At 35.9% G+C, this 14,865-nt stretch overlaps 1 protein-coding gene across 2 annotated transcripts in view; it reads left to right on the top strand.

The window, feature by feature from the left end:
• Positions 1–14,865, top strand: part of eepd1 (endonuclease/exonuclease/phosphatase family domain containing 1) — a 44,541-nt gene that overhangs the window by 17,990 nt on the left and 11,686 nt on the right. For both annotated transcript variants that reach the window (XM_051136297.1, XM_051136298.1), the window contains exon 2: positions 5,454–5,505. In XM_051136297.1, the coding sequence (XP_050992254.1) occupies positions 5,454–5,505 (52 nt within the window). The remainder of the gene's footprint in view (positions 1–5,453; positions 5,506–14,865) is intronic.

Genomic DNA, 14,865 nt, shown 5'->3' on the forward strand with positions numbered 1-14,865 from the left:
AAAACATAGCTAACTTGGGCACATCATAACTAACCACCATTAATTTACGTCTTAAATATGTCCAGCGCTTATCGGTTTGTGCGTCAGTAATAATGGCCCGTGAATTTTGCCTCGGATTTTTTGTATTTGAGTTACTCAAGTTACTTGAGGAATCATTCAGCCCTATATATAATGAATAGTTATGTCATGCAAAAACAAAAGAAAAGTCATTTTACTAAATCAAAAATAAAACCATAAAATATATACTGTAGGTATTTATTCCCTCATGAATCAGATTTGCATAGACAAAGCATACGCCGTTTGTTTACTACACGTGAGGGATCATAATCATTAAGGATGATGTCTGTGGTGCTTATGTAATCATTTCACTGTGTGTTTTATGTCTATTAATGTTTATGAGATTTTATCATCATCATTATTTTACGAATGAGCAGCTGCTTGTTTTTCAGTGTTAACGTTTATTGATCCGAGTTTGATAACTGGTCAAGGTTTGAAAACATTAGAGAGTTTTATAACACACAGTGTGTGCTCACCTATGAGGGAACAGGGTGTTGTCTGTCTGACTGTTTGTTCTCTAAACAGGATTTGTGTAATCGGTTTTAGCATTGGCTGGAAAATGAGGATGGATTCTCCCTGGAATATTGCTTTGTGTCTTGAACCGTTTCTCTTTCACTGCACCTCGACTAGTGACCCAGGACCAGGAAGGTTTTATTATTAGAGATAAAGTGAAGAGTGTAATTTCTGCACCTGTAACATCAGAATTGCACAAATCAGTCAGGTTTTATGAACCCCTTCCTCTGTCTCCCATTGGTCTAAAAACAGGTTGTCCCGCCCCAAAAATCACGGCAGTGGTTGAGTCACTGTTGCTGTGTCAGGCTGATCGGGATACTCAAAATAATAGAGCACAGAAACAGTTTTACAATAGATTTCATTTTAAGTCTATCAGCTTTCAGAGTTCGACATTTTGATATTTCTATGACACTTTCTGCAGGTTACATTGTTACATCAGTAGGTGGAAGCAAGTCTTTTTGAGTGAGTCATTGACTGATTCGCTCAACCCATTCACTTAAAACATTAACTCATTCAGGACGTCATCAGACGCACAACATGATTTTGCTCTGACTGGTTTCACTTGGAGCTATTTTTAGTATGGGGCAAAAATACACAGATTGACTGGAAATGGACTGCATGATGTATTTTGCTCACATCAGCCTGATTCCCTCAATAAAAAGCCAATAAAACCTTACAGACCTTATTTCAGGCATTTAACCAAATACCCATTCAAAAAAACCCTGAATTCAGAGCAATGAAACCAAAAGTGCTAAAATGCATTTTGTTTCTGGGTTTTAGGCTACACAAATTCATCATTCCTACAGCTCTCTATAGAGGACTCTATTAGTTGTGGTAGGAATAAGGCATTTTAACATTGAAAAAGTGGCTCCTTTCAGCTAAATCTTGCACTTGTGTGTTTTGCTGTGTAATGAAGCGTGTGCAGTGAACTCTGGGAAAGCCTGCAGGACTGTTCTGTTCTTCCTGACAGTATAGTATAATTGATTTGTGTTTATAGTTGCTCTCTGAGCTCTTCTCTTTCACGTCGACTTTGTGGCTCCAGTTTGAAGTTGTAAAGCTCCAGTGTAGATAAACATCCCTGTAGAGAGGATGGCTTACATTTTTTCCAGTTCACCTCACAAGAGGTCAAAATGAAATTTTACTTCACTGCAGTGATGTTTGTTGGAATAGAATATGAATGTGTATGTCTTATACACTCGGCTGCTTACCAGCATGTCATTCATATTGTGATTTGGGTGTCAGTGGAACTGAACTGCGTCATCATGCCTGAATTCTAAGCATTTCCTGTCATTCACCGTGAGCAGATTTTCAGTCGGCCGTGCCGTCTGCTCTTGAATATTCATGAGCGATGAGCAAAGCAGTTACAGGGAATGCTGGAGTGGGAATGGGTGTTTAGCAGGTCTTTCTAAAAACTTCTGTAAAGAGTATCTTGAAATATTGAGAAAACTGCTCATTATGCTGTGGTGTTAATATTCCGAGAAACTCAAAGTTTCTCGGACATAGGGGACATAGGATGCACATTTTTTTTCACGAGATGGTATGATTCTTTAGAGTCTGCATGAAATGTCTGCAACATACTTTGGTTAAAATTCCTCAAAGGTCGTGAAAAACAACACCCTTTTTACCTTGTTAAAAACAGCTCGGTTCACAATGAGCTGATTCGGTGCATGTCTCTTTAAATGATAATGATCCCTGCTCAACTGCCCCTCTCTGCTGTTTGTTTTTGTGTATTTGGTAGCACGTTACCATCAAAAACAAAACTGATCTACTGCGTCCTTAATGGTCTCTGATGTTCACTTTTACATCCAACTACAAATCACAGTGCGCAAAAAATGGCGGACAACATACAACTGGCTGAGTGTGGAAATATGCAAATACAGGACAGTCCATCAGTGGCTGTGGCCAGGGCCTGGAACGATTCCTTGATTCTATTCGAGTTCTCGATTTTTTTTTTTTTTTTTTTAATTTTTGATTGCATGTTGCCCGTGTTGAGTAATCAGCAAAATACCGGAAGTGGTGCATTCCACATATTAAACCCATTTCAAAAACATAATAAAGCATAATGCTATTAAGAATTCACAAACACTACTATTCAGTTAAATAAATATATGTGATGCAGGTTTAATATATGAGCTTTAATTATTTAAATGCATGTAGGTTACTACATGTATCTCAGAGTGGCTCCATTCACGGTAAATGCTGCTCCACAAACTGTTATCATTTAAAGGGGTCATCGGATGCAAAGTTCACTGTTGTTTGAACATTAATGTGTGTTGGCAGTGTATATATACATCTACCCTATAATGATAAAAATCCATGCAGTGGTTTTTTAAATAATCTGTCAAAAAATAATATTCCCTTTTTCAAATCAAGCCATTCTCAGATGCCTGTCGGTGTGGCGTCATAGTTGATTGACATGAGCGTCTTGCCTCAGACCCGCCTTAAATCAGCTGTAACAGTCCGTTTGCCATTGTTTTGATGCCGGAGCAGGGATGTAAGGTAGACAAGAATATTTCTGATTGAGCGATTGAGGTGTTGTGTTGCTGGATGCAATAATGAACATAGTGGTCGCCATTTTCTCCCGACATCTGAGCTGCTAAAGATGCAGTGGATTTACGTTTGTTTGTGAAGGAAATGCACCTCCCAATCTACATAAATGTGTCTAATCTTGTGCAAATCGTTCGTGATCCAACTTCTCCTACAGCAAAAGTGAGTATAAGGATTTTTTTTTTTTTTTTTTTTTTTTTTTTTTTTAATGAATCTCTGTAATCACTGTTCCTAATAATGTGATAGTTATCAAGTTTAGCGGCTAAATACAGATAAAGTAAACAGGCTTGTCGCTCCACAGAGAGAAGAGAGGGGGGCGGGCGAGCAGAGCTCATTTGCATTTAAAGGAATAATCCCCTTAGAATAAGATGATTTTTGCAGAGCTCATTTTGACACTGTAAAAAAGTTGTTTTACACAACCATTGAGAATTTTTAACCAAAGTATATTATAGACTTTTCATTAAGACTCTAAAGAATCATATCAACTTGTGGAAAATGGCCATCTGATGACCCCTTTAATGTTACATGTGTGGAGTGTCTCAAACTCCATCACTGCATATTGTTGTGAGTTTAAGTTTGTTATAACGTTCATCTGGGCACGCAACGTGCACCATTTCGTCAGATTTGTAAGGTAAATCATTTATAAACCTACACAAACACAGAAGAATACAACATTATCATCCTCAATATGTGAGTTTACACATTTTGATGTCCACATATTTGAGAAATTACAGTGGCTGTAGCTTTTCTATCATAAAGAAATGGCCAAATATTAAAGATTATGTGGACATTTGAATTAAATGTTGTTGGGTCAATATTAAACTAGGATTAGATCTCGCAGTAAAGTGTAATAACATTTGTTGTAATGCGTAATGTACGTTAGGTCTATTGTATTTTAACAGTTTTGTTCAATAAAACCATATGATTACATGCTCATTTTAAAGGCTATAGTTCACTTAAGTCTATTTTTATTACTACAAAAACAGTTAATTGTAATTATTACTCAATTAATCGTCAGAATAATCTACAGATTACTCAATTACCAAAATAATCATTAGTGACAGCCCTAGAGTGAATGTTTTTTTTTATTTTTTTTTATCATTATAGGGTTGGTGTGTCCACACACTGCTAAGACACATTTATATGCAAACATCATGTAAAAGTGAATTTTGCATCCGATGTCCCCTTTAATTTTGAATCCAACATTTATAGATTATAAAAATCCAAAATTGTATTTGTTAATATTATTTAATGGATCTGAGCTGACATGAACAAAGAATGGACAGTTGTATAGTTTTATTAACATTAACAAAGATTAATTAAATTAATTATTATGCTATCGTTTTTTTAAATATAATGTTTAAAGATTATTTAGAAAAGAAAACTTAAGATAAATTAAATGAAAATTAAAAATGTAAAAATAAAATCTAATTCAATATATTAGAAAATACTATAATAATTCTAAAACAACACTGTCCTGGGCACAGCAGATTCTAAAAAAGGCTTTTATTTAGATAAAAAATAACAAAAATGGGTTGAACGGCCAAAGTGTGTCCTGGAAAGTTTTGTGTAGTCCTTATGGCATGAAACAAAACCTGGGCATGTTGTTCTCATTTTGCCAGGGCAGAGACATTTGGCTGGTCCTGAGGAAAGGCAGTTCTTGACGTTGTCAAAGGTGTGTCTGCCTGTCCGGTAATGGAGCTGACCTTCCTGATCATTCTGTTAGCATTACTCCCGGAGGACCACGGTGTAATCATCTTAGACAATGAGATCATATTTGGATTAGGATTTGATCAGTGTGAGGTTTTCAATGGCAGATTCTCAAGACAGCAAATCATACGTCATCTTCACACACTCACGTAATGAAAAGCACAGCTTTGACCTTTCTGCTTGTGTTTGTGTTGAGAAATTATTACTGTAATATTCACATAACCATCTGCTGTTTGCTGTATTATATTACTTGAGGAGAATTACTTTCCAAAACAAACAGCTCAGCGGTTATTAGAGATGAAAACATCAACATTGCTTTCAGAGCATTGTCATTACCTGTACTGTCGTCACCTTGAGTTTCATATTATGTTTGCAAGATATAATATATAATTTATGCTGAAGGGATCCGCCACACGGCAGGAGGTGAAAGTGCTGGCAGGCTGATTTAAAAGCAGGCAGCTGATGATTGTTTGTTAAACATTGATCTGTTTGTACCTTGAATATGTGCCATCTATTCTTAATGTTAATTAAACTGATCCTAATATCCAATTACTGTGCATTTATGTAATAGTGTATTATGACTAAATATCACATGCCTTGTTTTTTCTCTCTCTCTCTCTTTCCAGCATTAAGCTGCTAGCGGTTCAAGACTTGGCCGATCGGGAGGCTCTAGACAAGGTAGTGTTACATTTCCACACACACCTCTTCCTTTCAGCACACTGTTACACACTAGTGCCTCACAAGCTGTACTTGTACACTGTGTCTTTATAAAGAACCATCTGATCCGCCTTGTTAAATTTGTGTGGTTTAGTGCTTAAATTTATTTAAAATTGAAGAACGAATTGATGCAACATTGTTTCAAACTAATTCTAGAAAAGAACAGTGTTTTGGAATTTTGGCAGTTTGACACAGTTTGGCAGTCCAAATGTTACAGAAAACTTAATTCCAGCTGTTAAAGACTTTTTAACTGACAATTACATAGACCAAATGTCAGAATAGAGAGTAATTATGGGTCAGATTTACTAAACAAGGCAAATTAGCGCTAGAGCGCAGTTACATAAAAGCACCAATGGGAGGGGAAATTTCTGTGTGTGATTTTCTGACAATGCAACAATTAAAGAACACAGTCACAGTTGGATCATTTCCATAATGATCATCGTGATCTACTATGAGCAGCGCAAATTACCACCTGCTTTGAGGCATATTTTTTTCCATTAAAATAATGGCGCAAATCCCAGTAATTTGATGAGCGCAAAGGTTAGTAAATCACATTGCGTGATTCATCTTAATGATCTTCTCCCATAAATTTTGTGTCTGAAAAAGAAACTCCTACAAATGCATAAAGTCAGGCGCGACAATAACTCCTGGACAATGTCCACACTTTTTCAGCACTAATTCTTCACTGCATGTCTTCAGTAAATCCTGATCTGCTGAAAAACCTAGGCTGGTTGGCTGGTTTAAGCTGGAAGTAGCTGGTTTTAGCTGGTTGTTCCAGCTGGTCTCCCAGCCTGACAGGCTAAGGAAGTGGCCAAAACCCCTCTAAAACCAGCCTGCTGACCAGCTAAGACCAGGCTGGTTGACCAGCTAAAACCAGCCAACCAGCTTAGGCTGATTTTAGCTGTTTTTTTCAGCAGGGAGTACTATTTTAACACCAAAAGACGGTTTGCGCTGTCGTAAGATGTTAGTAAATCTGGCCCTGTATGTTTCCGGAGGTAAAAATCTCATAAATGTTCTCCATTGGGGAATTGTTTTTTTTTAGCAATAATTTATAAACTGGTAAAGACAGACTTACTGTAATCTATGAGGTTGTTAATCAACCAAGAACCCTATTGGAATTGCTCAGATGATGATTCTTATTCTCCAAAATAAATCACATTTTTGAGGGCCTAAACATGCTCTAAAAATCATAAAACTTTGCACAGATGCCAAAAGTGGTGACAATTTGGAGGACTGGTGTCCCTGCAGAGTTTAGCTCCAACCCTAATCAAACACACCTGAACCAGCTAATCAAGGTCTTACTAGGTATACTTGAATCTTCCAGTCAGGTGTGTTGAGGAAAGTTAGAGGTAAACTATGCAGGACACCAGCCCTCCAGGAACAAGTTTGGTGACCCCTGGTCTAATCTAAAGGCGTTTGCAATGTTAGCTTGTGAAGATCGTAGGTTTTCATTAAAGGGTGTGTCTGTGGCGGCCTGACAAAGTTCAGTGTTTCGCCATGGGAATAGGTGTTGTAGCTCAGCCATACAATGTCCGATCTGCCTCAAAATTCACGTGTTTGATAAGAGTCCTGGCCTGAACACATCTGAAGATCAATATTCTGCCAAAATAATTAAATATATAATCATAGCGCCACTTGCTGGCAACAGAAAATGACATGTTTTATACTAACCTAAACATGTTCATTCTACACCAAACTTCATATGAACATTTTTCTCCATACAGTGGACTTTCATGTCATTTGGCTATTTTTTTTTGATCTGTGAATTTTTCTTCTCCAACTCTAACTAAAAAAATCATCCAGCATTGTTGTTTTACCTTTTTTTTGTAAAAGGCTTTTGACTTTCTTTGCACGTTTGCTTTGTAAACACTGGGTCCACCTGCATCACACATGACCTTTCCAACTACGTAATGTATGAGGTCAAGCTTATGAGGTTAAAAAGTATATAAGTAATATAAATATAAATAATATATACATTATAATATACAATATTTTCGCTAGATAAGACCTTTGTTCCTCAGCTGGGATTATGTAGAGCCCTTTGAAGCAGCATTGAAACTGCAATTTGAATCTTAATAAGGTAATCTGACAGTGTTGCATTCAGCCCTTCACCCATAGTGTCTCTCATCTTGTCGCTGGTTAGCCTCTGGTCTGCCTGTGCATGTTCATGTGTTTTAAAGGAGGTGTGGCTTTGGAGAGTGATTTGCAAGGAGGGTGGGATTTATGCTTTCAAAGCTTACCTGCTAATACTAGCCCTTCTGAAATCATTTACCCTACCTTTAAATGGTTCATCACTGTTAAATGAAGACAAATCTCTATGGCATATAAAGAGTTCAGATGCAAAACCAGCTAAAAGCCATCTCGGTCAAAAATGAGATAATGATACTGAGTGAGTGCTCCTGACACATAGTATACATCCATCAAATACTTTTACTTCAAACTCGCTAAATTCCAGCCTCAGCCCAATCAGAAGTACCAGTACTTACATAGAAATCTATTCAATGTAGCCAGAAAGAAATGCAGTGGATTAAGTTTGCTTGTGAAGTGAATGTGCCTCTCGATCTACGTAAATGCGTCTGTGTTCGCATAAATAATTCGTGATCCAGCTTTACCTACAGCAGAAGTGAGTATAAGGGGTTTTTAAGAATCTCTGCAATCACCTTTCTTAATAATGTGCTAGTTAGCAAGTTTAGCAGCTAAATGTGGCTAAATGCAGCTAAATAAACAGGCTCGTCACTCCACAGAGAGAAGAGAGGGGTGGGGCGAGCAGAGCTCATTAACATTTAAAGCAGCCTCGACCAGAATGGGATGATTTTTGCAGAGCTCATTTTGACAAGGTAAAAAGGGAGTTGTTTTACACAACCACTGAGAATTTTTAACCAAAGTATATTATAGACTTTTCATTAAGACCCTAAAGAATCATATCAACTTGTGGAAAATGGGCATCCGATGACCCCTTTAAAGAAATACGTCAGATGGATTTAGAGGCTTTTGCACTGAAAATGTGTGCCAGCAGCCCGGTGGGACTCTATTGACATTTGAGGTGACATGAGTGACAGTTAATATCAGGTGTCATGTTCGCTTACTTGCTCATCTAGTCAGTGTTGTTAACCACACAAATATGAAAATATAAAGGTAAACTCTGTGTTTACAGTCTTGAAAGTATGAACAGAATGAAGCGTGAAAGATAATTCAGGACTACAAAGGAGAACTCGAGCCTAACATCAAGTGTGATAAGCCCATATCTCTCTATAGTTTTTTACTTTCAACCTCCCTCTCTTCTATTTTCATCCTAACCTACTAAAATCATGATTCTCTTCTATTTTAAGATGTTATTTTTATGTGCAATGTCCTTCTCATCTGTGCTAGCATGACCATGTACACACAGCACGGTGTGTGTTGTGTTGGAGGTCTTCGCCACACTCCCTGATGCTGGGAATAGACTGGTAAAGTAGGTTAGCAGAGCAGCAGTTTGTCAGTGAGAGGACTAGAGCAGAGTCAACCCATATATCTCCCGTCTCCTCTTTCACCCGCACTCTATTTCTGTTCTGTTTCCCTCACTGCAGAGTAGAGAGCTCTTCAGCTTGTCTTTTCTGGGACACACCTTGTTTATTTGGTGTGGCATAGTGGTTTAAACTTAGGCCTGGTGACTGGAAGGTTGCTGGTTAAATCCCTGCAGCGTACGAGCTATGAACCTGATCACCATTGGGCCCTTGAGGTCCAGGGCAATTATCTCTGTGAAGTGGCATATGCACTGACAGCGATTATCAATAACAGTGTGACCTAAAATAATTATGTTTTAATGAGAATAGGCTATTTGAGGCGACATGAGTAACTGTTATCAATGGCACCAAGCTGAGGGCAACTTTCATGTAACTGCGCAGTAATTTAATCATTCAGTTTAAAAAATGAAGATGTTTTTTAGATATAAACAGCGAAGCAATTAAGATATGCTTAGAATGCTTTAGATAAGTGTCTGACAATTAACCATTAACTATCCTCTGTTTATGTTCATTCATTCTCTTTGCATTCTCCTCTTTCTTCTGGATGCTATTATGGTGTAGCCGTGAGACATATGGGGCGTGAATGAGTGATTTTAACAGCGCTGCTGTTTGCTGCTGTTATGCCGCAGTGAACCCGACATGATGTTCTTTCCTCTAGACTGCTTTTGCAAGTGCTGACTGGACGGACAGAGATGGAAAGGCGCACTTCTCTGACTTCTGGCCCAGAATGAAATGGCTTTTGCTTCTGAATGTCTCTCTGGACTCTGTTTAGAAATCTTTTGGGAAATTATAGAAGTCCAGACAGTGTGCATGGAATGCTGACACTTCTGAATAATGTTATGACTTGAAAGACAGGGAATTATTTATATTTCAACATATATTTCTTGTTTAATGATAAGCTGGGACATAGTTAAGGCCTCATTCTTGTTTTGATAGTCTGTAGCTTAGTTGTAGGCCACAGCCTGGGCAAAACCATCATCTTACTTTTTTTGCTACATTCTTATTTTAAGTGCATTTTATATGTGGCAGAGTGTGTCTGCGTCCCGAGCAGTGTTGGGTAGATTGTTCCAGAGTTTGGGCGCTAGATAAGAAAATGATCTGCCGCCCGCAGTTGATTTTGATATTCTAGGTATTATCAAATTGCCAGAGTTTTGAGAACGCAGCGGACGTGAGGGACTATAATGCGATAAGAGCTCGCTCAAGTACTGAGGAGCTAAACCATTTAGGGCTTTATAAGTAATTAGCAAGATTTTAAAATCTATAGGATGTTTAATAGGGAGCCAGTGCAATGTTGATAGAACTGGGCTAATGTGATCATACTTTTTGGTTCTAGTAAGAACTCTAGCTGCTGCATTTTGGACCAGCTGGAGTTTGTTTATTAAGTGTGCAAAACAACCACCCAGTAAAGCATTACAATAATCTAACCTTGAGGTCATAAATGCATGAATTAATGTTTCAGCATTTGACATTGACAGCATAGGTCGTAATTTAGATATATTTTTTAAGATTGCTATCAAATAGCACACCTAGGTTCCTAACTGATGACGAAGAATTGACAGAACAGCCATCAAGTATTAGACAGTGTTTTAGGTTATTACACGCAGAGGTTTTAGGTCCAATAATTAACACCTCTGTTTTTTCAGAATTTAGCAGTAAGAAATTACTCGTCATCCAGTTTTTTTTTTATCTCAACTACACAATCCGTTAGGTTTTCAAATTGGTATGTTTCGCCGGGCCACGAAAAAATATAGAGCTGAGTATCATCACCATAACAGTGAAAGCTAACACCATGTTTCCTGATGATATCTTCTAAGGGTAACATGTAAAGCGTAAAAAAAAAAGTAAAAACACAACTTTGTTTACATCTGTGTGTTGCTCAGCAACCACTCTGCACTTTGTTGCAACCACAACCGTTTCTGAGGAACAACATTGTTTGGCGGAAGAATAATGTTTTTATTAATATCATTACACTTTACACTTTATTGCTCTGTTTTATTTTGCTTCGCGAAGTGCCTAACAACACCCCTTGTTATAAATTCACTGTAAACCGCATATATATATATATATATGTGTGTGTATAATGATACAAAACCTTTTTATTTCTGATAAATGATGATCTTTGGGTCTTTCTAATCATCAAAGAATGCTCAAAAACACTTGTTGATAACAAGAATAATCAGCATATTAGACTGATTTCTGAAGGATCATGTGACACTGAAGACTGGAGTAATGATTTTGAAAATTCAGATTTGATCACAGAAATACATTTAATTTTAAAATATATTCAAGTAGAAAGCAGTTATTTTAAATAGTAAAAATATTTAAAAATATAACTGTTTTTGCTGTACTTTGGATCGAATAAATGCAGGCTTGGTGAGCAGAAGAGACGTCTTTAAAAAACAAAAAATTGTTACAGTTCAAAAACTTTTGACTGGTAGTGTATATACGGATGAATTGTTCACAATATAACACGTATTTAGAAAATAGGGTGAGTTTTATAGTGTATAGGTCTGCTGAAAGTTTCTGTAGAGTATACTGGCATATAGATCTCCTCAAAGTTTATAGGCTTGGACAAAAAGCCACAACGCTTAGATGTAGATCTGAAGAACGTGGAGTGATTGTTAGTCTGTTTGTTTATGGCTTGTCTTGGTTTCCATGGAGTTTGTGGTTTAGTCGTTTCTCTGCTATAAATGCATATTTCCACAAAACTCCTCATGACCAAAGCGACTTCCTTCAGACGGCAGAGCTGTGAGTCATCAAGTTTATTAGCGGACAAACTGGAGCTCTCGCTAAAAAACCCTTGAAAGAACAGCACTCACACTTCTGAGTCTTTCTTCTCTTCTTACTCAGTTTTTCCGTTTATTTCTCTTTCTCTCAGTTAGATCATAATATTGCACTGCGTGCTCTCATGGAAACTGACAGTCAGGTGTGCAGTGAAGCTGTGCATTCTCTGCATTTGCTACATATCTGTTGTAGATCTTTCTTTGTCTTTCTAAGGGTTTAAAAACAGTATCGATCCTTGTGTCTTGGTTGAGGTCAATATGTGGGTGGAATAAAGAACAAATGACTCAGAGACGCCATAAATATTTTTATATTTAGACTGTAATTGCATGGTCTCTCTGAGTAATATATAAATATTATGATTCCAGCCTATCAGTCGTTATCAGAAAAAATCCCCAAAGTATCTCCGAATATGATTTACTGAATCACTCTCATGCACTTGTGTCAGTTGAAACGCCACATTTACTTAAAAAAAGATGCAGGTTATAAATATATTTCATGCAGTACTAAAATTATTGATATGAATAGTAGGGCTGTCAAACAATTAATTGCGAACAATAATAATAAAAAAAATATATATATATAATATATATATATATATGTATATATGTATATTATTAATAATTATTATTATTATTATTTATTTTTTATTTATTTTTAGGAAAAAAACTTTAATAAAATCTTATTATAAATTTTAAAAAAAAGTCATGAACCAAACTAACCAATTATAAAATTTCAAAAATGTTTATAAAATTGTAAAATGATAACATTTTGCATTACAATACATATGAATTGAAATCTGATGTTATGAAATATGAATACATATGAAATACATTTTTTTCTGGAGTGAATGAACTAACCATTTCATTTTGAACAACAAACCAAAAAAAAGAGTTTTTATCTTTTTTATAAAAATATGTATGTAAAACTTATTGCTAAGTGTTGGGATATAAAGCAATATTTTGTAGGGAGAATATTTCAATAAAATTTTTTCACAAGGCCTTGACCAATTCCTGCTTATTTTATTTTATTTTTAAATTATTTTTAATCTATTTATTTATTTTTTGGTAACATCAACTTCTCTCCAGTCCTGATAATAATGTTCACTATATTTTTTACTAAAATAAAATTTAAATGATGTATTAAATGAAAAATGTAAACTTAAAAAATGTAAAAATTTAAAAAAATAAAATAAATAAATGAATAGGATTGTCACCTTTACAACTAACTGAAATAAAATAGTTTTTAAGTTGGTATTAAAGTACTGAATAAGTGCAAAAATCATTATAACGGAAATAAAAATAAATTAAATTTATTACTAAAACTAAAAAAAAAAAAAAAACAGAAAATAAACTAAATTTTATTTTTTATAAATGCTACATTTATATTTAGAAATGTAGATATGTAAATATTTATAATAATACTTAAATAAATATACATAATAATAAATATTTATAAACCAATAACACTTTTTCTCTTATGGATCTCTCCTCGGGATCATTGGTAGTGTGTTTTGCACCAATACTTTGACTATTAAAACACATTTTATAGCTAGGAGTGTTATTTGTGCTGTGGTCAGAGTTTAAGAGTGACTGCTTTTAATGTAAACAGACGTTTACGTTCACTAGTGCTCACCATCATCTCCTTCATCATCATCGTCATCATCATCATCATCGTGTCTGGGAATCCACTGGTCGATTGCTTTGCCCAGTTATCTCTCACAATGTAAATTACATTGTACCAAACCTCTGATGAACACAATGCCAAAGTTGAGTGTCATCAGCTGTCTTCAGTTACAGTAACTCTTGGACACCTGTCCGTCATTGTGCTATATACAAATTTACTGGAAAGCAGGATCTCCAGCAGAACCCACAAGTTAAGACCCAGAGCAGACACATGTTTGGCAGCTGGATTTGGGATTTTCTGAGGGATTTGTTTAAGTTTTGGTTTGTTTTGACTTCAGTGGAGAGGTTTGTTGAGCCTGCATTCCTCCGGCACTCTTTACAGATCAGCTGATGATAGTGTTGTTTCTGTTGAAGCTCTGGCTCCGTCCCCTGGTACCCTGCAGGAAACTCTTCTGGTTAATTATAGAACAGGACTGGGGGGGTCGGTGGTAATGGGAATGTCAGATGTAGTTATCAGATTTCCCAGCTCCTGCGGACACACTCGGCACGTACTCTTTGCTAGAATAATGCCAGGTTGGGTTTGCTAGAAGATTCACAGATGTGTTTGCAAACCTACCAAGGTTTTGGTAAAACTCAGCATCAGAAAGTTGTTTCTTTTTGTCCTCCAAAAGGGAAATGACCCTAAACCCTTTGAAAAGCACACAGTAATGATTCGAAATAATTTGATTGAGGTGTTCAGCCACAACTGCATAAGTCTCATTCATCTTTGAAATGATGAACAAAACAGATAAACAGATTTATTTAGGCTCACATATAAACTTTAATCAACTCATACATACAGCTTATCAAATGTGACCTTGGACCACAAAACCAGTCTTGGGTAGCACGGGTGTATTTGTAGCAATAGCCAAAAAAACACTGTATGGGTCAAAATTATCGATTTTTCTTTTATGCCAAAAATCATTGGGATATTAAGTAAAGATCATGTTCTATGAAGATATTTTGTCAATTTCCTACTGTAAATATATCAAAACTTATTTTTTGATTAGTAATATGCATTGCTAAGAACTTCATTTGGACTACTTTAATGGCGATTTTTCTCAATATTTATTTATTTTTATTTTTTTACTTTAAGATTCCAAATTTTTTTCCAGATTTTCAAATTGGTGTATCTTGGCCAAATATTGTCCACACATCAATGCAAAACATATTTATTCAGCTTTCAGATGATGTATATATCTCAATTTCCAAAAATTGACCCTTATGACTGGTTTTGTGGTTCAGAGTTACAGTCTTTTTTGCTCATCAAGGCTGCGTTTATTTGATTAAAAATACAGAAAAAAACTGTTATATTGCGAAATATTATTGCAATTTAAAGTAGTGGTTTTCTATTTTAATATACTTGTAAATAT

Source organism: Labeo rohita, chromosome 19, assembly GCF_022985175.1.
Source record: "Labeo rohita strain BAU-BD-2019 chromosome 19, IGBB_LRoh.1.0, whole genome shotgun sequence".
Taxonomy (NCBI): Eukaryota; Metazoa; Chordata; class Actinopteri; order Cypriniformes; family Cyprinidae; genus Labeo; species Labeo rohita.